The following is a 25,066-nucleotide window of genomic DNA, read 5'->3' as shown; positions in this document are numbered from 1 at the left end:
CACTTAAAATGTGAGAAAAAAACTTCTGAAGGCTAAATGTCCAGCATTTAAACCATTTTGAGATGGCTTTCGTTTTCTTAAGGACTGCCCACCTTTACCATGAAATACAACAGAGCTGCAGAACGGGTGCGTGAACTTTGCACATTGCAAGCTCTGCAGAGCAGTTTTCTGGAGTTTCTGCAGTCCACCTCCAAACTTTCAACCGATGTCGCTTGTTTTCACCCTAAAAGAAGGTGGTTCATAAAACCCAAGTACAACAGAACTAGCTCATTCTTTGCAATCGAATACGAGGATCGGTGATAACACTTCAAACTGCAGTAACATTATTAACCTAACTTTGTTTTAACATAGATCTTATCACTACTACACATCAGCCCTTAGAGGAGTTGCCATGCAGTTTTCCAGTTATATATTTGGGCCATAAATTTCTACAATAGTAATTTCACTTTACACAAAAATATTTCTATACACACACCCATACAAATATATCAGGGGCCGAGTTAAAAGGGAAATCTGCCTAAACCTACACTACAGAACTAAAAGTTAGGGATTATCCCAAGCTTGTAACTTGATCTGGTACACTGCTGTTAATAAAATTAAATTGCTAGATTTTTTTTAAATGAAAAAGCCTTCCAACGCCACCCATGCGATTTGTTCATACTGGTCTCTAAAAAGGCAAAATATGAAATAAAATTAAACCTTCCACTCGTGTATGCAGAGTATCCTTCTCTAAGTCACTTACTTTAAGTAGTATCTTTGGCCCGAAGGGGTTTTGGCCATTTCCCAGCCGGGTGGTAGAGGCACGTCGTCAGGAAATTCGTATGAAGATTGTCGGAGGTGAGGAGAGGGGCCGGGACCGGGGGGTGCACCAATACCGGGAACCGCTCCCTGAGTAACCCCAGGTCCGGTCGAGCCCGTGGTCGAGTTGGATGAGGAAGAAGCAGCGGCGGCTGCAGCAGCGGCGGCGGCGGCGCTGAGCAGGGAGGCAGGCGAAGAGTGAGCCCGGACATGCTGAGCTTGCAGCGGCGGAGGCGGCTGCGCGTTGCCCCCGTCTGTGCTGGCCTGGCGGGAGTGGCTCTTGGGTTCGGGCTGTTTGAAGAACGAGTCGGGCAGTTTGCGGAGCCGCATCGGTACAGACTGCGGCACGTTGGAGTTCTTGGGGTTCATGACGGCGTTGAAGAGCGCCTCCAGGTCGGTCTCAGAGTCCCCCCGAACATGCACGATCTGGTGGCCGGCTGGAGGCAGCGATGAGGGCGGCTGCGGTTGTTGTTGCTGTTGTTTCGAATCCATCTGCAAACTTTTCTATTTTTTCAAAAATAACCAATAAAACTATATATATATTTTTTAAAGACTCAGCTATATCAAGCCACCTTCCGATTCGCCACAATTTTTCAACTCGACATCGATACCGCCGTCAAACTCCGACTGCAACAATTTTATAAAAGAGAAGAAAATGTTTTTTTTAAAAAATCACAACACAACTAAAGTTTGCTGCTAGTTCGGAACTTGGTGCGGGAGCTCAAACTTTGATTGCTCACGTGACCGCTGACGTCCCATGGGGCGGAGCCTATTCGGAGTTGAGATGGGGGGAAAGTTTTTAACTTTTATTCGCTTCTCCCTCAAAACGCCCCCCCGGCGACGTTAATATTTGTCCATTGTGGATCGTCTTCAGTCGCAGGCGCTTGTGCCCCCCTGTAATGTGTGAACTGCACCTTTTTTCCATTTCGCGAGGGCGATTGTGAAAGTTTGGTTAAAACTTGTGCTCATAAGTATACCGCATCAATAATACTATTTATGTTGGCGGTTTCTGCACTATGACATAAATTTTAAACGGGTCAGATAGATTCTTATACATTATTAACAATTACAAAAGGAGAAAACGCCTGGACCTTACTTACATCCTTAATATGTCCTTAATAAGAAAAGGGCCTTGCAGCAACAGTCCTTCTTTCAAAATAAGACAATTAGAAAAATAAATTGCAACATTTGAACAAATTAATTCATATTTTGCGAAACGAAAATGGAAAAAAAATGCCCTAAATTTACTCCCAAAAATCCTGTTCACTTGACGTGTTGACAAGGTAATGAAAAAAATCATTTTTGCCAATTGTTGAGGAGAAATTTAGATATCTAAAATGAGTGGAAAAGTTACTCCCGGAACGAGAATATAAATGTTATTTTTACAACACAATGAAACGACTTAATGTATTTGTGGTTGGTTGCCCGTCGGAAGGTCGATGACATCTTGATCAGGTCACGGTTTAGCGAAGTGTCTCCCCTTTTCTAACCTCGTGTTTGGCTCACCGGTTCGACACGGGACCACACCGAATTTAGTTAAGGTACAACTATGGTCGTAGAAAGAGAATAAATCTATTCTATAACATAGTAGAAATAATATGTGTTAAAGGCAACATTTTAAAAACCAAATAATTTTATTACACTTTATCTCATAAAAGTGCAGAGTTCTTGAAAGTTTTAAAAATGTAAACAGAAACTATCCTTTCCCTGAAGAGTCTACACCATTGTATTTGAGGTTGGGGGAAGGGGACCTTTCATGACATTGTTAATGGCTGAAATTATCCACCCTTCCCCTAATTGTTATGCAAATACTTGCATCTCAATCTATTGAACGCAATCATTTTGTCAAGCAAGAGACTCAGCAGTGCTTAAGAACTTTCCCAAACTTCGAGGGGCTGAGCGATTATAATTCTAAATTAATTATCAAGTCGTGACTGTAAAACTTGAAAACCTAGAATTATAAGGGTCATCTCTGTGTTAACAGTTACCCAATTAACTAGTGATGGCATTCCTATCATTTACATCAAAACGCTAGTAGCTAAACCCTGTAAAGAATAACAATTCTGGAAGCTAAATATGACAGTGGTGATTATTTGCTGGAGCTATACAGTGTGTACTACAAAGTTACTCAGCAGATATTTTATTTTTAACCGGTACGACCCACGGACCACACACAGGCACATCACTCACTGTTGTTTCTGTGAATGCTCCATTCGTGCTTACTGATGAATATAACGCAATACGCCTGAAAAATCGACCGCGAGGAATGTTCGAAAGTATAATTTTATTCCAGATTTCCTATGTTTTAGAGATGTGATAAAACTATTTTAGGAGGTGGCTTTAATTTATTTTGGTTGTGCGATACGATGTCCGTAGGTAAATTTTAATTTGCGGTAAACAGTACCAGGTTATCTCAGCAATCGCGAGATCGTGGCATTTCATCTGTGCTTTTTTGCCAGGAGAACCTTTACTCTGCAGGCGCTCTAGAGACCAATAGATAGGAATATAGGAACACGAGTTTAGCCCCTCGAGCCTGTTCCTCCATTCAATGAGATCATGGCTGATCTGTGACCCAACTCCATGGGCATGATTTTATCATGGCAGCAGGATTTTGGCGAGGTGGGGGGGGGGGGGGTCAATGGGTATGTGGGAAACCTTTCTCCACGCGATCGCGACTTAATTGAAGGCTCGTAACATGGCTTCCGGGTTTCCCATGTGCCAAGCTGCCAGATTGACAGGCTAGCTGCCTGTTGGCATGGAAAGTAACTGCAAATCAGAGAGGGCAGGAGAAAGAGAGAGACAGTTCATGGGGTTTGGGAAAATTCAGAGGGGGGATGACATTGTGGGCGGGTCAGTGGTCATTGGGGGGGTCATCAGGGGCTCAGGCATGGGGGAGTTGGACTTTGAGGAGTTGGACATCAAGAGTTGAAGATTGGAGAGGGGACGTCAGGAGTTGGAGGACATTGGGGAGTTGGAGATGGGGAGTTGGACATTGGGGAGTTGGACATCGAGAGTTGGAGATTGGAGAGGGGTCATCAGGAGTTGGAGGACATTGGGGAGTTGGAGTTGGGGGACATTGGGGAGTTGGACATCGAGAGTTGGAGATTGGAGAGGGGATATCAGGAGTTGGGGGACATTGGGGAGTTGGATATTGGGGAGTTGGACATCAAGAGTTGGAGATTGGAGAGGGGACATCAGGAGTTGGAGGATATCGGGGAGTTGGAGATGAATCGGAAGCGATGGGAAACCTTAACACGTAAGTTTAAAATCATTTTAAATCCAATAGACAAAATATAAAGTACCTTATGTATTGCAATGAGGTGCATTGTCCCTTTAAGTATTGGTCCGCCGGATTTAAGTGGAGGCGATACTTCCTGGTGATTGCTGTGCACACAGATCTGCCTGGGTTAAACCCAAAAATGGGTGGTTTGGATTTGGGGTTTCTGCCCGCTCCCAAAAGCATTGATTTTCTCTGCCCCCCTGCCTCCAAACCACCCGATCATGGGGGCTAAAATCATGCCCCATATTCCTGTCTTAGCCCCATATCCCTTAGTACCATTGATTAACAAAAATCTATCAATCTCAGATTTAAAATTAACAATTGAGCTAGCATCAACTGACGTTTGCGGAAGAGAGTTCCAAACTTCTACCACCCTTTGCGTGTAGAAGTGTTTCCTAACTTCACTCCTGGATGTCTTGGCTCTAATGTTGAGCTTTGTCCCCTAGTCCTAGACTCCCCAACCAGTGGAAATAGTTTCTCTCCATGTACCCTATCAGTTCCTCTTAATATCTTGAAAACTTTGATCAAATCACCCCTTAATATTCTAAATTCCAGGCAATACAACCCTAGTTTGTGTAATCTCTTCTCATAACTTAACCCTTGGAATCCAGGTATCATTCTAGTAAATCTACACTGCACTCCCTCGAAGGCCAATATATCCTTCCTAAGGTGCAGTACTTAGAACTGAACATAGTAATCCAGGTGTGGTCTAATCAGGGTTTGTATAGCTGTAGCATAACTTCTACCCCCTTGTAATCTAGTCCTCTAGATATAAAGGTCAGCATTCCATTAGCCTTTTTGATTATTTTCTGTACCTGCCAATTACATTTTAATGATCTATGGACATGGAACCCGAAGTCTCTTTGGACCTCCACTGTTTCGAGCTTTTCACCATTTAGAAAGTACTCTGATCTATCCTTTTTATGTCCAAAATGGGTGATCTCTCTCTTGCCGACACTGAAATCCATTTGCCACAGTTTTGCCCATTCACTTAATCTATTAATATCTCCCTGTAATTTTATGCTTCCATCTACACTACTTACAATGCTGCCTATCTTTGCGTCACCTGCAAACTTGGATATGTGGCTTTCTATCCCATCATCGAAGTCATTAATAAATACAGTGAATAGTTGAGGCCCCAACACAGATCCCTGTGGGACACCACTAGTCACATCCAGCCAATTTGAGAACCTGCCCATTATCTCTACTCCTTATTTTGATATGGAATGTATTCCCTTACAAAATAGATAATGATTTGTTGATCACCCTTCTTTAATAGAGAACAAAATAAGCAGAAATATAATAATGTGTTACTTATCCTGAAAAAAGGCAAATGAAATACCACAATATCACTATTACTGCCTGAATATACAAACATCAGCGTTTGAATCAGAGATCATCGCAGATGTTGCATCAGATCTCTGGATGTTACTGAGTCATTTTAAATTTTTATTTCCATGAATGTTTGCCATCAAAATTATTTTGTGGAAGGATACTTTCTGGAATTCTTTTCCTGTTGTATAAGCTGTATTATGTCTGTTGCTCCAAAGAATAATCAATGGGAAAAGTTGCTAAAACAAAATTGTAACTATGGTTCAAAACATTACTGTTTGTATATTCAATGTTTTGAACTATGGAAAGCGTAGGTCACATGATATAATACATAAAAACAATATATATGTGGGCCAAATTAATACAACAAAAGAACTCATCAAAGTAACAAAAACTCAAATAAACCAATTTGAAAGAATAAGGAAGCCACATACTGCTTGGATAATAATAGTGTAATTGGAGTAGAGGAGCAAAGGGATCTAGAGGTACAGATACACAAATCACTAAAAGTAGCTACACAGGTTAATAAGCCCATAAAAAGGCAAATCAAGCACTGAGGTTCCTTTCTAGAGGGAGATAATTGAAAAGCAGAGAAGTCATGTTAAACTTGTACAGAACCTTAGTTAGACCACACTTGGAGTATTGTGCACAGTTCTGGTCTCCATATTATAAAAAGGATATAGAGGCATTGGAGAAGATACAAAAAAGATTCACAAGGATGATACCAGAACTGAGAGAACATACTTATCAGGAAAGGCAGAACAGGCTGGGGCTGTTTTCATTAGAAAAGAGAAGGCTGAGAGGTGATCTGATAGTGGTCTTTAAGAGAATGAAAGGGTTTGATAGGGTAGATATAGAGAAAATGTTTCCACTTGTGGGGGAGTCCAAAACTAGAAGTCATAAATATAAGATGGTCACTAATAAATCCAATAGGAAATTCAGGAGAAATTTCTTTACCCAAAGAGTAGTAAGCATGTGGAACACGATACCATAAGGAGTAGTTGAGGCAAATAGCATTTAAGGGGAAGCTAGATAAGCACATCAGGGAGCAAGGAATAGAAGGTATGCTGATAGGGTTAGATGAAGAGGGGTGGGAGGAGGCTTGTGTGGAGCATAAACACCGGCATAGACAGTTGGGCCAAATGGCCTATTTCTGTGCTGTAGACTCAGCGTAACTGGATGATGTAGATTATCAGGCAGAACTAACTCTAAAATTGGATATTTTTTCTACTCCAATTCAGATCAAAAGGGTTGATTTACAAGTTTATTTGTATTATGGGCCCCTATAGGCTTTGTTCAGTCATATTTATTTTGTCTTCCAACTTTGTTGAGTTAAAAACTGTCACATACAAAAAGCAAGTTTCAAAGCAATACCAGTAACAAAACTACAAATTGTTTCAAAACCAGTGTTAAAAGTGAAATGATACCAACCTCTGAATCAGCAGCAAAGGATATAAGGGCCTAGAAATTTGATGGTGCTGCGCCCATTTTCAGGCACTAAATGAGCACCTAAGATTCCAATTTGGCGGGCAGGGAGCGCACTGCCCACCATATTCGATCGGGCTTCTCCGTAGGCGTCGAGAGTTCACGCCGGGCTATTTAAAGTAATGAATAATATATTCAAATTAGGGTCCTGTAGGCTTCTTGGAGGATTTTGGTATGCCTCAGCACCTGACTCGCCATGTGCTAAATGTGTCCAGCTACTCATGGCACAAACAAGCAGGAAGGACCCTTCACCAGTGCTATTTAAAGGGATCTTGCAGTATGTACAGTTTAGTTGCTGGTTTGTCATTTCAGGATGCTGGTTAACTTCTGGGCGTTTTTTGGTGTGTTTTCTGACTCTGGAAAGTTTGTTTTTCTGCTGAGAGGAAGGTTTTTCTGGTGTTACACTGTTGTTGGTTGCCTTATAAACAATTTGACTGCAGTCACATTTGCCCTGGTAGGGCTGCCTTCGGGGCTGGAACAGGAGAGTAGAAGCAAGGAAGACAACAGAGAGTAGGAGCAGCTGCCACAAGAGGAAGGAGAAGGAGGGCACTATGCAGGAGCCCATATCCACAGTAGGTATGTAGGGAGCACTTCTACCTCACCTTCACTGAGGAGCAAAATATAAGGTGCTTTTGCTTAACAAAGGAGGCTGTCACTGAGCTATGTCACCTGCTGCAGCCACAACTCAAGCCTTGCACAGCACTGCCTGTGGCTGTCAAGGTCATCGTGGCCCTTAACTTTTATGCCATGGTCACCTTCCAGGCAGCTGCAGGTGATATTAGCGACATATCACAGTTTGCAGTCCACCGCCATATCAGGGAGGTCACCGATGCTCTCTACGCCAGGAGGAATACTTACATACCTTTCCCAATGGAGTGAAGCAGGATGAGAAAGCATTAGGCATCACCCGCATGGCAGGCTTTCCCAGGTGCTAGGTGCCATAGGCTGCACACGCATTGTCTTGAGTGCTCCCCATCACCAGCCTGCACCTTTATCAATCAAAAGAGATTCCACTCCCTCAATGTAGAACTGGTTTGCGACCACATGCAGTACATTATGCAGGTCTGTGTCCGGTATCCTGGCAGCAGTCATGCATAGTGGTTATGTTACTGGGCTAGTAATCCAGAGGCCTGGACTAAAATCCAGAGTCATGAGTTCAAATCCCGCCACGGCAGCTGGCGAATTTAAATTCAATTAATTAAATTCAATTAATTAAAATAAAAATCTGGAATTAAAATACTACTATCAGTAATGATGGCCATGAAACTACCGGATTGTCGTAAAAACCCATCTGGTTCACTAATGTCCTTTAGGGAAGGAAGCCTGCCGCCCTGACCCGGTCTGGCCTATATGTGACTCCAGACCCACAGCAATGTGGTTGATTCTGAATTGCCCTCTGAAATGGCCTAGCAAGCCACTCAGTTGTAAAATCTCGCCACGAAAAGTCATAACAAGAATAAAACCTGACGGACCACCCAGCATCGGACCACTAGGCACCGGACACGACAACGGCAAAACACCAAGCCCAGTCGACCCTGCAAGGTCCTCCTTACTAACATCTGGGGACTTGTGCCAAAATTGGGAGAGCTGTCCCACAGACTAGTCAAGCAACAGCCTGACATAGCCATACTCACAGAATCATATCTTTCAGCCAACGTCCCCAGACTCTTCCATCACCATCCCTGGGTATGTCCTGTCCCACCGGCAGGACAGACCCACCAGAGGTGGCGGTACAGTGATATACAGTCAGGAGGGAGTGGCCCTGGGAGTCCTCAACATTGACTCTGGACCCCATGAAATCTCATGGCATCAGGTCAAACATGGGCAAGGAAACCTCCTGCTGATTACCACCTACCGTCCTCCCTCAGCTGATGAATCAGTCCTCCTCCATGTTGAACACCACTTGGAGGAAGCACTGAGGGTAGCAAGGGCACAAAATGTACTCTGGGTGGGGGACTTCAATGTCCATCACCAAGAGTGGCTCGGTAGCACCACTACTGACCGAGCTGGCCGAGTCCTGAAGGACATAGCTGCTAGACTGGGCCTGCGGCAGGTGGTGAGCGAACCAACACGAGGGAAAAACTTACTTGACCTCGTCCTCACCAATCTACCTGTCGCAAATGCATCTGTCCATGACAGTATTGGTAGGAGTGACCACCGCACAGTCCTCGTGGAGATGAAATCCCGTCTTCGCACTGAGGACACCATCCAACGTGTTGTGTGGCACTACCACCGTGCTAAATGGGATAGATTCAGAACAGATCTAGCAGCTCAAAACTGGGCATCCATGAGGCGCTGTGGGCCATCAGCAGCAACAGAATTGTATTCCAGCACAATCTGTAACCTCATGGCCCGGCATATTCCTCACTCTACCATTACCAACAAGCCAGGGGATCAACCCTGGTTCAATGAGGAGTGTAGAAGAGCATGCCAGGAGCAGCACCAGGCGTACCTAAAAATGAGGTGCCAACCTGGTGAAGCTACAACTCAGGACTACATGCATGCTAAACAGCGGAAGCAACATGCTATAGACAGAGCTAAGCGATTCCACAACCAACGGATCAGATCAAAGCTCTGCAGTCCTGCCACATCCAGTCGTGAATGGTGGTGGACAATTAAACAACTAACGGGAGGAGGAGGCTCTGCAAACATCCCCATTCTCAATGATGGCGGAGTCCAGCACGTGAGTGCAAAAGACAAGGCTGAAGTGTTTGCAACCATCTTCAGCCAGAAGTGCCGAGTGGATAATCCATCTCAGCCTCCTCCCGATATCCCCACCATCACGGAAGCCAGTCTTCGGCCAATTCGATTCACTCCACGTGATATCAAGAAACGGCTGAGTGCACTGGATACAGCAAAGGCTATGGGCCCCGACAACATCCCAGCTGTAGTGCTGAAGACTTGTGCTCCAGAACTAGCTGCGCCTCTAGCCAAGCTGTTCCAGTACAGCTACAACACTGGCATCCACCCGACAATGTGGAAAATTGCCCAGGTATGTCCTGTCCACAAAAAGCAGGACAAATCCAATCCGGCCAATTACCGCCCCATCAGTCTACTCTCAATCATCAGCAAAGTGATGGAAGGTGTCGTCGACAGTGCTATCAAGCGGCACTAACTCACCAATAACCTGCTCACCGATGCTCAGTTTGGGTTCCGCCAGGACCACTCGGCTCCAGACCTCATTACAGCGTTGGTCCAAACATGGACAAAAGAGCTGAATTCCAGAGGTGAGGTGAGAGTGACTGCCCTTGACATCAAGGCAGCATTTGACCGAGTGTGGCACCAAGGAGCCCTAGTAAAATTGAAGTCAATGGGAATCAGGGGGAAAACTCTCCAGTGGCTGGAGTCATACCTAGCACAAAGGAAGATGGTAGTGGTTGTTGGAGGCCAAGCATCTCAGCCCAGGGTATTGCTGCAGGAGTTCCTCAGGGCAGTGTCCTAGGCCCAACCATCTTCAGCTGCTTCATCAATGACCTTCCCTCCATCATAAGGTCAGAAATGGGGATGTTCGCTGATGACTGCACAGTGTTCAGTTCCATTCGCAACCCCTCAGATAATGAAGCAGTCCGAGCCTGCATGCAGCAAGACCTGGACAACATCCAGGCTTGGGCTGATAAGTGGCAAGTAACATTCGTGCCAGATAAGTGCCAGGCAATGACCATCTCCAACAAGAGAGAGTCTAACCACCTCCCCTTGACATTCAACGGCATTACCATCGCCGAATCCCCCACCATCAACATCCTGGGGGTCACCATTGACCAGAAACTTAACTGGACCAGCCATATAAATACTGTGGCTACGAGAGCAGGTCAGAGGCTGGGTATTCTGCGGCAAGTGACTCACCTACTGACTCCCCAAAGCCTTTCCACCATCTACAAGGCACAAGTCAGGAGTGTGATGGAATACTCTCCACTTGCCTGGATGAGTGCAGCTCCAACAACACTCAAGAAGCTCGACACCATCCAAGATAAAGCAGCCCGCTTGATTGGCACCCCATCCACCACCCTAAACATTCACTCCCTTCACCACCGGCGCACTGTGGCTGCAGTGTGCACCATCCACAGGATGCACTGCAGCAACTCGCCAAGGCTTCTTCGACAGCACCTCCCAAACCCGCGACCTCTACCACCTAGAAGGACAAGGGCAGCAGGCGCATGGGAACAACACCACCTGCACGTTCCCCTCCAAGTCACACACCATCCCGACTTGGAAATATATCGCCGTTCCTTCATTGTCGCTGGGTCAAAATCCTGGAACTCCCTTCCTAACAGCACTGTGGGAGAACCGTCACCACACAGACTGCAGCGGTTCAAGAAGGCGGCTCACCACCACCTTCTCAAGGTCAATTTGGGATGGGCAATAAATGCCGGCCTTGCCAGCGACGCCCACATCCCGTGAACGACTAAAAAAAAACTCATTCATCTTGCGCCAGTCCTCTGCGCTGCCTTTATTCCAACCTGGCCATCAAGTTACAGGCTGACTACTGGGCAGCATGGGATAGCCCCTCTGCATATGGCTCACGACTTCTGTCAGGAACCTGGGCACAGCTGCAGAGCTGGCCGACAACGAGAGCCATATCGTCACAAGAAACGTGATCAAACAAATGATTGACATGCTCAATCAATGCTCCCACTGCCTGGACTGTTCAGTGTAAGGAATCTTACAACACCAGGTTATAGTCCAACAGTTTTATTTGAAAATCACAAGCTTTCGGAGGCTTTCCCCTTCGTCAGGTGAGCGAGTGCTAAACAGTTGGACTATAACCTGGTGTTGTAAGATTCCTTACATTTGTCAACCCCAGTCCATCACCGGCATCTCCACATCATGGACTGTTCAGGAGGAACTTTGCAATTCAGCCCCCAGTGGGTATCCAGATTTGTGGTTGCTGCATGTTCCGTAACTTTACCATCATGGGTCACCATAAGGGACCAGCCCTTACCTGGGCAACAAGAAATGCAGCAGGAGGAGTAGCAGTATGAAGAGGAGGAAAAGCAGGGGAGGCATTGACCACCAGTGCCCCTAACTGCTGGAGCTCTCAGAGTAGCTCATCGAAGACTGATGGAGCTGACTGCTTGGTCCATGTTGGCATATGCTCTGTGCGAAGCCTTGACACAAGTTGGAGCTGGACTCCTCCATTCTCTGCAACATAGTACGCAAGCTCACTTGCAGGCTACTCAGTGCACCTAGCATTTCCTGGTGTATTCCCATCAGCCTTCTTCAGTAGCCTGGGCCCTCGAACTCAGCATCTGAGTCTTCTGCAGCAGAGCTAGAATGTGATATCGCCCTTGCCTTCCGGTGATCTGGTATCTGTGGTGTCCTATCCTCTTGCCCTAGCTCCTGCACACTTGTGGCTGGCGATTCATCACATGAAGACCCCTCCTCTAGCCTTGCCTCTAAGGTGTGTATTGTGTCATTATCTGAGCTTGTGCTTGCGAGGGTGAGATCGAGTGACGCTGCATCTTCAGGTACCCTGGCCTTCTCTTCCTTTACTGGCAGAGGGACGTCCATATTTTCAGCACCTGAAATGAAAGAGAAGGACAAAGATTATCTTTCAGTGTAAAGGGAGATCAAAGAAAGAGAAGTGGCTGGTGAAAGCATCTGTAGTTTGCCATGCAAAGTGGACGGGGAGATATAGAGGCAAGAAGGGAAAAAGTAGAATAAGGTGTGAAGAAACCCCGCACGACATCTCCAGCGTTGCCAGTCACCACAGCCACTGCCTGTTATGAACTGCACGTTTTATTTGAGTGGGAAGTGGGTATGCAGGCGGGTCCAGCCTCCTCCGATTGCAGCTTTGTGTCTCATGTTGTGCGCGGCCTTCTCCTGCAAGAAAGAAGGGAGTGTGTTAGTGATAGTCTTGTGAGGTGTTTAGAGAATGTGCCTGTCATGGTGGAATAGATGGTATGCAGTGTGTCAGAAGTGAGGTATGGAGAAGTGAGTGTTGCAAAAGTGGTGAGTGTATGGGTATGAGGAGGAGGAAGTGTAGTGAAGTGTGATGCAGTGATTGTAGGAGAATGAAGGGAAGCGGGGGAGGAAATATTGTGAGTAGTGAGGCTGGAGGCGGTGGAGGTGTCAGCTGAGAGCAGTATTCTTACCTTATCAACTCTGGTGAGGTCATTGAACTTTTTGCAGCATTATAGCTGTGTCCTTGGAGGTAAGCACCTGGCATTGACCTTCTCAGCGATGTCTTCCCATTGGCAGTGGAGTTGCTTCCTGGAAGGCTTTCTGTCCTTTGGGGGGGAAGAGGATCTCCCTCCTCCTGTACAGTGATGTGGAGATGCCGGTGATGGACTGGGGTTGACAATTGTAAACAATTTTACAACACCGAGTTATAGTCCAACAATTTTATTTGAAATTTACAAGCTTTCGGAGGCTTCCTCCTTCCTCAGGTAAATGTCAGGAACTCCTGTACAGTGCCTGCAATAAGGCCTCCAAGACAGCATCAGAGAACCTTTGTTGCCTTTCAGAGCTAGCTGCAACCATTTCTCTCCTTCCAAGTGTTTCCATTTTGTTTGCAGCTAAAATGCATCTCCCCTTTAAGAGGTGCTGGCTGCCTTTAAGTTGGGTCAGGGACGACCGATATCTGGCTTCCCAAACAGACGTGCAGTCAATAAATAGTGCAGGCAGTCCTGGTTGCACGCCTGAGTCATCATAATTAGCAGGCAGCACAAATATTGCATGCTGCCTGGGACAATATTAACAGATGAGTGTAGTGTGCATTTGTTTTTGGTTGCGATCGAATTTCTAGGCCAGATATTTTAAGGCTCCTCTAATTTAATCTCTCATATACCTTTGAAACCTTGTTCTTCACTGATCTTTTGAGATTACAGTGATATGAGTGACATAATTTCAATCAAGACTTGTAATTGGATGAGGCAAGTAGTTCAATTGTTTATGATTACTTCATCTTAAATATACTAAATTGTGAGGAAAGGAAAGTGATGTTTAGGGGTGATCATCCAGCTAAACAATGAGGATTAATAGATAAATCATAACAGTTCACCTATAACTTGATCAGACTTTTCCTGCAAATCGTAACTTTTTTCTCTGTATTTTTCCAGTATTTCTGTTTACATTTATCATCTCTATTGTCTTGTAGAGATGTGAAGGCAAATGTACAAATAAAAAGTACAGGTTGCAGACTAGCTGCTGGGCGCGAAACCCGGAGAGTCCGTTAATCACCATCAATTATGATGCGATTGTGTCAGAAACGGTAAGTTTTGTTTATTCGGGTTTGCCACACGTACCTTCACCCCACCACCCCACCCCCGCTGCCAACCCACCACCATTTCAAAATTGAGCCCAAGGTGTTCAGAAAAGATAGGGAAGGAAAAAAAGGAGGGGGTGGGCGTGGCAGCATTGATTAAGGAAATGAAGAGGGGCAGGTAGAAGAAGTAGCAGTGGGAGAGCATTTTGGTGGTAGTGATCATAATACCATTAGTTTTAGCATGGATATGGAAAAAGACAAACACAGAGCAGGAGTTAAAAGTTTTCAATTGGGGAAAGGCCAATTTTACTAAACTGAGAAGTGATTTAGCAGAAGGAAACTGCAAACAGCTACTTGAAAGTATATCAGTGTCTGAGCAGTGGGAGACATTCAAAGGGGTGATTCAAGGGGTTCAGGGTAAACATGTTCCCACAAAGAAAAAGGGAGGGGCTGCCAAATCTAGAGCCCCCTGGATGTCAAGAAGCATTCAGGGTAAGATAAGGCAGAAAAAGAAAGCCTATGATAGACACCGGGAACTCAATACCACGGAAAGCTTAGAGGAGTATACAAAGTGCAGGGGTGAAATTAAAAAGGAAATTAGGAAAGCAAAGAGAGGGCATGAAAAAATATTAGCAGGTAAAATCAAAGAAAACTCAAAGATGTTTTATAAATACATTAAGAGCAAGAGGATAACTAAGGAAAGAGTAGGGCCTATTAGAGACCAAAAAGGTAAACTATGTGTGGAGGTGGAAGATGTGGGTATGGTTCTTAATGAATACTTTGCATCTGTCTTCACAAAGGAGAGGGATGATACAGGGATTGAAGTTAAGGAGGAGGAGTGTGAAATATTGGATGGGATAAACATAGTGAGAGAGGAAATATTAAGGAGATTAGCATCTTTGAAAGTGGATAAATCACCAGGGCCGGATGAAATGTATCCCAGGCTGTTAAAAGAAGCCAGGGAGGAAATAGCGGAGACTTTAACAATCATTTTCCAAACTTCGCTGGATACAGGCGTGGTGCCAGAGGATTGGAGGACTGATAACATTGTACCATTGTTTAAAAAGGAAGCAAAGGATAGACCGAGTAATTACAGGCCAGTCAGCCTAACCTCGGTAGTGGGCAAATTACTGGAATCAATTCTGAGGGCCAGGATAAACTGTCACTTAGAAAGGCATGGACTAATCAAGGACAGTCAGCACGGATTTGTTAAGGAGAGGTTGTGTCTGACTAACTTGATTGAATTTTTCGAGGAGGTCACAAGGAGGATCGAGGAGGGTAGCGCAATTGATATAGTCTACATGGATTTTAGCACGGCTTTTGACAAGGTCCCACATGGCAGATTGGTCAAAAAAGTAAAGGCCCATAGGCATGTAAATGGAGTTAGAGCACAGATCAGCCATGATCTTATCAAACGGCGGAGCGGGCTCGAGGGGCTGAATGGCCTACTCCTGTTCCTATGTTCCTATGAGAACATGGCAAATTGGATCCAAAATTGGCTCAGTGGCAAATAGCAAAGGGTAATGGTCGACGGGTGTTTTTGCGACTGGAAGGCTGTTTCCAGTGGGGTGCTGCAGGGCTCGGTGCTAGGTCCTTTGCTTTTTATGGTATACGTTAACGATTTGGACTTAAATGTAGGGGGCATGATTAAGAAATTTGCGGATGACACAAAGATAGGACGTGTGGTTGATAGTGAGGAGGAAAGCTGTAGACTGCAGGAAGATATCAATGGGCTGGTCAGATGGGCAGAAAAGTGGCAAATGGAGTTCAATCCGGAGAAGTGTGAGTTGATGCATTTGGGGAGAGCAAACAAGGCAAGGGAATACACAATAAATGGGAGGATACTGAGAGGTGTAGAGGAAGTGAGAGACCTTGGAGTGCATGTCCACAGATCCCTGAAGGTAGCAGAACAGGTAGATAAGGGGTGGTTAAGAAGACATATGGACTGCTTTCCTCTATTAGCCGAGGCATAGAATATAAAAGCAGGGATGTTATGCTGGAACTGTATAAAACACTAGTTAGGCCACAGCTTGAGTACTGCACACAGTTCTGGTCACCACATTACAGGAAGGATGTAATTGCACTAGAGAGGGTGAAGAGGAGATTTATAAGGATGTTGCCAGGACTGGAGAATTTTAGCTATGATGACAGATTGGATAGGCTGGGGTTGTTTTCCTTGGAACAGAGGAGGCTGAGGGGTGATTTGATTGAGGTGTACAAAATTATGAAGGGCCTAGATAGAGTGTATAGGAAGGACTTATTTTCCTTAGCGGAGGAGTCAATAACCAGGGGGCATTGATTTAAAGTGATTGGTAGAAGGATTAGAGTGGAAATGAGGAAAAATATTTTCACCCAGAGGGTGGTGGGTGTCTGGAACTCACTGCCTGAGAGGGTGGTAGAGGCAGAAACCCTAAACTCATTTAAAAAATACCTGGATGTGCACCTGAAGAGCCATGACCTGCAGGGCTACGGACCAAATACAGGAAAGTGGGATTAGTCTGTATGGCTCGTTTCTCAGCCGGTGCAGACACGATGGGTTGAATGGCCTCCTGTGCTGTAAATTTTCTATGATTCCATGATTCTATGCAGTGCTGGAGAGAGAGGATGTCCTTGAGGGGTCAAAGACAGAAGATTGACAACTAGTTTGAAGTCACCCATTGTCACTACTTTATAGTGACTAGGATATAGACTGGGATAGTAATAGTGTAAAGGGCAAAGAGGGGGAGGAATTTCTGAAGTGTGTTCAGGAGAACTTTCTTGATCACTATGTTTCTGGCCCAACGAGGAAGGGGGCATTGCTGGATCTAGTTCTGGGGAACGAAGTGGGTCAAGTTGAGCAAATCCCAGTGGGGGGAATATTTAGGGAGCAGTGATCATAGTATTATAAGGTTTAGATTAGTTATGGAAAAGGACAAGGAGCAATCTAGAGTAAAAATACTTAATTGGAGGAGGGACAATTTCAGTGGGTTGAGAACGGATCTGGCCCAGGTAAATTGGAATCAAAGATTGGCAGGCAAAACTGTAATCTAACAATGGGTGGCCTTTAAGGAGGAGATGGTTCGGGTACAGTCTAGGTACATTCCCACAAGGGGGAAAGATAGGGCAACCAAAGCCAGAGGTCCCTGGATGACAAAAGAGATATAGAGTAAGATGAAGCAGAAAAAGTGGGCGTATGACCGATGTCAGGTTGATAATACAAGTGAGAACCAGGCTGAATATAGACAGTTCAGAGGCGACGTCAAAAAGGAAATAAGAGGGGCAAAGAGAGAGTATGAGAATAGACTGGCAGCTAACATAAATGGAAATCCAAAAGTCTTCTATAGGCATATAAATAGTAAATGTGTAGTAAGAGGAGGGGTGGGACCGATTAGGGACTAAAAAGGAGACCTACGCATGGAGGCAGAGGTACTAAATGAGTACTTTGCATCTTTCTTTACCAAGGAAGAAGATGCTGCCAAAGTCACAGTAAAAGGGGAGGTAGTTGAGATACTGCATGGGGTAAAAATTGATAAAGAGGAGGTACTAGAGAGGCTGGCTGTACTTAAAGTAGAAACGTCACCCGGTCCGGATGGGATGCATCCTAGGTTGCTGAGGGAAGTAAGGGTGGAAATTGTAGTGGTACGGGCCATAATCTTCCAATCCTCCTTAGATATGGAGGTGGTGACAAAGGACTGGAGAATTGCAAATGTTACACACTTATTCAAAAAAGGGTGTAAGGATAAACCCGGCAACTATAGGCCAGTCAGTTTAACCTCGGTGATGGGGAAGCCATTAGAAATGATATTCTGGTGCAAAATTAATAGTCACTTAGACAAGTGTGGATTAATAAAGGAAAGCCGGCACGGATTTGTTAAAGGCAACTTGTGTTTAACTAAATTGAATGAGTTTTTTGATGAAGTAACAGAGGGTTGATGAGGGCAATGCTGTTGATGTTGTGTGTATGGACTTTCAAAATGCGTTTGATAAGGTACCACCTTATAGGCTTGTCAGCAAAATTGAAGCCCATGGAATAGAAGGGGCACTAGCAGCATGGATACGAAATTGGTTAAATGATAGGAAACAGAGAGTAGTTGGTGAACGGTTGTTTTTCAGACTGGAGGAAGGTATACAGTGGTGTTCCCCAGGGGTCGGTATTTTTTTGATATATATTAATGATTTGGACTTGGGTGTACAGGGCACAATTTCAAAATTTGCAGATGACACAAAACTTGGAAGTGTAGTTAACACTGAGGAGGATAGTAATAGACTTCGAGAGGACATTGACAGGCTAGTGGAATGGGCGGACACATGGCAGATGAAATTTAAGCAAAATGATACATTTTAGCAGGAAGAATGAGGAGAGGCAATATAAACTAATTGGTATAATTGTAAAGTGGGTGCTGGAACAGAGAAACGTGAGGGTATATGTGCATAAATCTCTGAAGGTGGCTGGACAAGGTTGAGGAAGCAGTTAAAAAGACATACGGGATCCTGGGCTTTATAAATAGAGGCATTGAGTATAAAAGCAAGGAAGTTATGTTGAACCTTTATAAAACACTGGTTCGGCCACAACTGGAGCATTGTGCCCAATTCTGAGCACCACACTTTAGAAAAGATGTGAAGGCCTTAGAGAAGGCGCAGGAAAGATTTACTAGAATGGTTCCAGGGATGAGGGACTTCAGTTACACGGATAGACAGGAGAAGTTGGGGTTGTTTTCCTTAGAGCCGAGAAGGTTAAGAGAAGATTTGATAGAATTGTTCAAAATCATGAAGGGTTTAGGTAAAGTAAATAAAAAGAAACTGTTCCCATTGGTGAAAGGGTCGAGAACCAGAGGACACAGATTTAAGGTGATTGGCAAAAGAACCAAAGGCGACATGAGGAAAAACTTTTTTGTGCAGTGAGTAGTTATGATCTGGAATGCATTGCCTGAAAGGGTGGTGGAAGCAGATTCAATCTGGCTTTCACAAGAAAATTGGATAAATACTTGACGTGAAAATATTTGCAGGGTTACGGGGAAAGAGCGGGGGAATGGGAATAACTGGATTGCTCTCATAAAGAGCCAGCATGGGCTTGATGGTCTGAATAGCCTCCTTCTGTGCTGTAGCCATTCTATGATTCTAAAACAGAAGACCACTAACTAGCTTAACTCTTTCTGGCTAAGATGGTTCGGCCTTTTAAGTCACAGACAGACCTTTTGTCTGCTAGTTGCAAAGTTCTCACACTCTCTTACTGTCTCCTTCAGACTGAGAACTACTACTGTAAGTCTGTGAGATGAAGCCTCCACCTACCTAACTGTCAATTACAGAGGGCTCAAGCCAATCAGGGACCCGGCCCTCTTTTCATCAGGTTCAGAAAAAGCTGTCAATCAAAATTGCAACCTTTGATGTATGATCAGGGGGTTAATTTTAACCAGGAGCTGGGAAAAGTGCAGGGTGGGGGGGGATTTCCTGATGGGAAACCCGGAAGTATGGGTTTCCCGGATGCCCTTACGATTTTGATGTAAGGACGTCTTTCATTTATTTTTTATTTTTTTTGTAAGTTTCACGCATGACAGGCCAGCCAGATTCACAAGGCTGGCCGTCAATCAGACAGGAGAACAGCCAAGGAGCGGATGCCAGCAGGTAAGTCACAGATGGGGGGGAGTTGGGGGTCATTGTGGGGGATGGGGTCTCGGGAGGTTGGGGTTGAGGGTCATCAAGGATTCGGTCATCAGGATCAGGGGTCATCGGGAGGTTGAACATCGTTGGGGGGGGGGGGGGTCGGACATTGTTTGGGCGTCGGACATCATGGGGGGGGGGTCAGATATAATTGAGGTCGGTCAATCGCGTTTGTGGGGTCATGGCAGGTAGGCTTATCGGGTCTGAAAGAAGCCCTCCTGCTCCTCCTGGCCCACAAGCAGTGCAATAAAGGCACTCACCTGTTGATCCAGGCCTTCTCGCCTCCTCTTACCTGGCGTGAAGCAGAAGGCCCGGGAATCCCGGCCCCCAGGAGTTAAAAATAAAAAAGCTGCCACAATGGAGGCCCGAGGTCTCCTTAAAAGATTTCACTGACCGACCGGCCTCCTGAGAGCGGGTTGGTTGCCCACCCCTCGACTCGCCTCCATTAAAGCCGGAAGTGGGTGGTTTGGAGGTGGGATGGAGTCAGGTTTTAGTTTTTTACAATTTGTACCTTCCCACCCGTCCCCAATCCATCCGTTCTTGAGGTTAAAATTTACCCACAGGAGTCTGACTGGCTGCAAGCCACACTGTGAACTGAATAGAATTACAGCTCAAACAGCAATTAGTTGCAAAGGTACTTCTGTGGGACAATGGGACATCTATAAGAATAGCACTAGATTTTTGGGATTGTAAATAATGCCCCCTCCCAGGATGATTAACTAATTAACACTTCAAACAACTATTGTGTAGCCCAAAACAAACTTATACCATGAGGAAAATCTAGTAGACAAAGAATACTTCAAGCTATTGGAAAGAATACTACTTGTAGCTCTGGGAGTTAACCCTTCGCAGACTGATTCTAGCATTACACGAATACAAGCTTAAAAAAAATTCAACACAGGCAAAAAAATCCATTTTGCTAGAGCCGTCACAATAACTTTACCCTCCTGCCTGTCACTTTCCCACCCAATCTGCCTGCTTGATCACTTCCAGGTTCTGATGAAAGGTCATCGACCTGAAACGTTAACTCTGTTTCTCTCTCCACAGATGCTGCCTGACCTGCTGAGAGTTTCCAGCATTTTCTGTTTTTATTTCAGATTTCCAGCGTCCACAGTATTTTGCTTTTGTTTCCCTCTTTATGTTGCTCTTCCACTTAATTTTGCTCTATAATAATCTGCTTGCTTCTGCTCTGATTCTCACTGTAAGAGTTGGAGAATTCTTCTGGAGAGTAGAGATGTGAAAGAAGGTCTATTCTAATTCCAAGGAATAGAATGGTTTAGCATTGTGGGGAAGGTTGAGCTAGCAGCCTGGATTCTCCTGTTGGCAGGTTTGTGGTGAGGTAGTCCTAATGTCCATCAATGTAAAACCATCACAAACCACTGCTATTTCCTCCGAGAACCCACATCAGCCATTCATGGCCTCAAAACCGCCCGTCATTGGCTTACTGCCACCTGGACAGATGGAAATTCAATACTGATGCAACATAAAAAAGACAGTTAAAGGGAAACATCACTTTTCAGTACGATTGCAGAAGAAGCAGCAACTTTGAGGGTGTCAGCAACTGGAAGGGTCCCCCAGATTTCCCAATGGATCTGTGGAGATGCTGCTGGCAGAAGCAGGACCAGGAAAGACTGTTTGATGGGCACTGAGAGCAGGAAGCCACATTAGACGGTGGTGCAGGCTGTTTGGAGCGAGGTAGCAGAGGCAGTCAATGCAACATCCATCACCCCATCACCCCAAGACTGTAATACACTGTAGAAGAGGTTCAGTGACCTCACAAGGGTGACCAAAGTAAGTCAAGGCACCAATGCCAATAAAAATCCTCTATTCTCTATCACTCATACTGCTCATCTCACCTCCTTACCTCTAATACTATTTCTCTCTCAACACCTAGGTGTCAGGGCAACTCACTTCTGCAAAGGGCAACCTCTCCAAACAATCAAGTACCTTCTTTACTCAAAACCACTCTCTCAATTCTCTTTGTCTGCAGCAAGAGCTTCAGCTAGTCTTCGAGGACACTTAATTTAAAGGGACAAGCGCCTCCACCTCTCATCACCATGGTATGCATGACCTCATATGGGGAAAGTTTCAAATGACATTCAGATGCCTGTAACATTGTCTACTCTCCCATCGAAGGAAAAATGGTATACAGCCAATGCCACAGAAGGACAACTAGGGGAGGGTGACCATCACTGAGAACCCTGAGTTTGCAGGTAGAGGTGACATTAGCCTCAATAAGCAGATAGACAGAGCCTGTAGGAGAGGATGAGGTTGGAGGTGAGTTGGCAAGAGAACGTTGGTAAAGGCTGGCTCATCGTAGGTATTCCCAGCTTTATGTGTTTTCTCAAAGTGCTGCACTCACCTGCTAATTCCTCAAGGACAAAGGTCACTATGTATTTTTTTATTCATTCATTTGTCAGGATGTGGGCATCGCTGGCAAAGCTATTGTTTATGGCCCATCCCTAGTTGCCCTTGAAAAGATATTGGTGAGCCTTCTTGAATCACTTCAGTCCATGTGGTGAAGGTACTCCCAAAATGCTGTTAGGTAGGGAATTCCTGGATTTTGACCCAATGACGATGAAGGAATGACAAAATATGTCCAAGTTGGGATGGCGTGTGACTTGGAAGCGACGTTTAGCAGCACACAGCTACGTTTTTGTGTCTTTCACATCATGCCTTAAAGAAAGAGACCAGCCACTCTGAGCGCCTGGGCACTTCTAGATCCATAACTGCTGCCATATTCTCACCAACTCTGTGCTGGCATCTTACCTGTCCAAGTACCAGCACAGAGACACCCACTTGCAAGGAATTTGTTAGACTGTCAGAAGGATTGTCAGAAGGAAATGACTTAGGACTAGTGAGAATGAGGACTTTTGAGTGGCAGAGAGGCGGAGTGCCATTCCTCCAGGGAGAGGAAAGAAGTAACTGTCTCTGGCTGAAGAGCCTAGGGACCCAGATTCAGGGGACCAGTCTTCAAAAGAACAATGATTTGGGAGCTTTGATCTCACATGGAGCCAGTAGCGATGGTTTCCATGCGTGCGATTGAGATGATGGATAAGTGGGAGGAATCTACTATTCATATCTGCAACACATTGCAGGAAGTTTCTCACAACCTGAGAACACCATGGAGACAGTGATAGCCTGGGAGATTTCTGTAGCATCAAGACACCAAGAAAAGCTTCTAAGAACAATGGTGGCTTCCAGAGTGACACTAATGCTTCTACAGATGCCTTGAGGGTCAGCTTGAACACCACACTTGCACAGAACTTCCATGAATTAATTTGGTCTGTGATGAAATCAACCAGGAACACCTCTCAGTCTGTGCCCAGTAGCAGTGGGCTTCAAAGATTGGTTGCAGATGTCGCTGTCTCTCCAGAGAGTGGCAGTGAACCCGGTTCCCTCTCCAATATCTCGACATTGAGAAAGCTTTAGACATGGGACTGGCACCCCTTGCTACTGCAAGTGCTAGGCTGGTAGAAGCTGGCCTCACTGGGGCAGCAGCTACCCTGAAACAAGACCTCTAAGGCTCCTGGGGAACAATCTCAGCTACCCACCGTTCAACTTCATATCACTCAGAAAGTACCTCATCAAAGAAATAGATTAGGAACTAGAGTAAATTGGCACAAAGGGTAGTCACGGTGTTAAGAAGTAGTTGTAAAAATGGATTTTCTTGGCACCTCCTGGCATGTGTTGTTGTTTCAAGACAGCTCAATCACATAGAATTCAGAGTTCGTTTCTCTGTATGCTTTCAACTTATGGAATTTGGAGGATGACAGGGAAAATGTCGACTTATGAAGGACCCTGACAGAAATCCTAGAAAGTGAGGGACTTTGTGAAAGTGTGTGTATGTGTGTGTGGGGGTGGGGGGAAGTGGGGTGGGGAGGGGGGAGACAACAGGCAGGTGTGAAGTGACTTTGTTTGGTGAGTCAACCTTAATTTCTTGAAAGTTCCAGGCTATCACTTATGCCTCTTCCTCTTGCTGGTCTCCTATTCCATTGCTTCTCTTTCTTGTGCACCTTCCTCATGCTGTGGCGTTGCCTAGGAAGACTTTCTTAGTCTGTACATCCGAGTGAATGTCAACATGTATGGAAGAGATACCTTTGGCGATGCCTGACTTTGAGCTTCCAACCTAGCCTCTTCTTGTCTTCATCCTCCTCTTCATAACATCAAAGTAATGGGATTCCCATTGAGAAATCCATTCTTAAGAGTTTAAAGCAGTACTTTCAACAGAGCTGAGTAAAAGTAGCAGCAAAAATCCTGACTCAATTCCAAAGTACTAAAAATATTGTTATGTAGACAAAGAAACATCAACCTTCAGCAGCAGTACACAAAATAGCTTCCTCAGTCTGGTACCACCTCAGGGATACCTTACAGCAGCACTTGCCGCCACTGATATTACCCCACCCTCAGAAAAACACCTTAAACTACCCCAGTGTAATTTGTCAACCATCCTATTGGTTTCACCTGCTGAAATTGGCAATTTAGATCCAAATTGCTGTGGACTTATGCCCACTTGGAACTGAACTGAGATTTCTCAAATTAACTTAAGACCTTCACAGCTCGTAGGAGGAGGAGACTTTCATCTCATCAATCTGATCTGGGTTTGTATCCAGGGCCCAGGGTGAACAGTATTCTAATATGCTGTGTCTTATCCTCCCCACTAAAACTTATTTTAAATAAAGGTTATCATGCACCATTCCTTGGCCCTGCTTTCAGGCAATGGTACCTTGTAACCAATCACTAAGAGGTGCAAAAGGGCAATCTGGGATAACATGCCCTTTAGTTTTTCCACCCTTTATTATGATGAAATGCCCAGTCTGTCCTTGGTTCATCACCATGATGACATGACCATGATCTAGTGCTTGCTAAATAGTAAATATCAGTGGAAATTGCTTTAAATATTCTTAATAAGTTTCAAATATCTCCACCAAAGTTAATTTGTTTTTAATTAGCGTAGAAAATATCTTGTACGTAGATTCTGTAGTCTATAGAAAGTTGATTTATCACTTGTACTAGTGTACACAATCATGTGTGGATTATTAGGTTGTAGCCACAAGTCAAATACATTTGGTGTACCATGTGAACATGTGCTGTAATTAGTTTGCCATACAGAAATAATTTACCCACAAGTTCATTGACCAATGCATAAAAATAGCTAGTTTTAATTATATGGAAACAGTCAAACCCACATTTGTGGTAAAGCAACTTTTCAGTAGTGATTTATTTTTTGCCAGCAGACTCAGCAAAGTTTTCCATAGCTGCTGCACATACGGCAATATTGTGAGGCAACAAAGTATGCTACTGTTGGCCATATGGCCATTCTCTCAGTA

At 44.9% G+C, this 25,066-nt stretch overlaps 1 protein-coding gene across 2 annotated transcripts in view; it reads right to left on the bottom strand.

Annotated features, from left to right (window-relative positions):
• yap1 (Yes1 associated transcriptional regulator) overlaps nucleotides 1-1,557 on the bottom strand; it is a 131,208-nt gene extending 129,651 nt beyond the window's left edge. The window contains exon 1 of one of the 2 annotated variants that reach the window (XM_067986397.1): nucleotides 743-1,557. In XM_067986397.1, the coding sequence (XP_067842498.1) occupies nucleotides 743-1,290 (548 nt within the window). In that variant the 5' untranslated portion in view covers nucleotides 1,291-1,557. The remainder of the gene's footprint in view (nucleotides 1-742) is intronic. The other variant, XM_067986396.1, reaches the window with a different exon arrangement.
• Between the last annotated feature and the right edge of the window lie 23,509 nt (nucleotides 1,558-25,066).

Source organism: Heptranchias perlo, chromosome 6 (assembly GCF_035084215.1).
Source record: "Heptranchias perlo isolate sHepPer1 chromosome 6, sHepPer1.hap1, whole genome shotgun sequence".
Taxonomy (NCBI): domain Eukaryota; kingdom Metazoa; phylum Chordata; class Chondrichthyes; order Hexanchiformes; family Hexanchidae; genus Heptranchias; species Heptranchias perlo.
The sequence above is the reverse complement of the archived record's forward strand: the minus strand, read 5'-3'. Positions and strand labels throughout refer to the sequence as shown.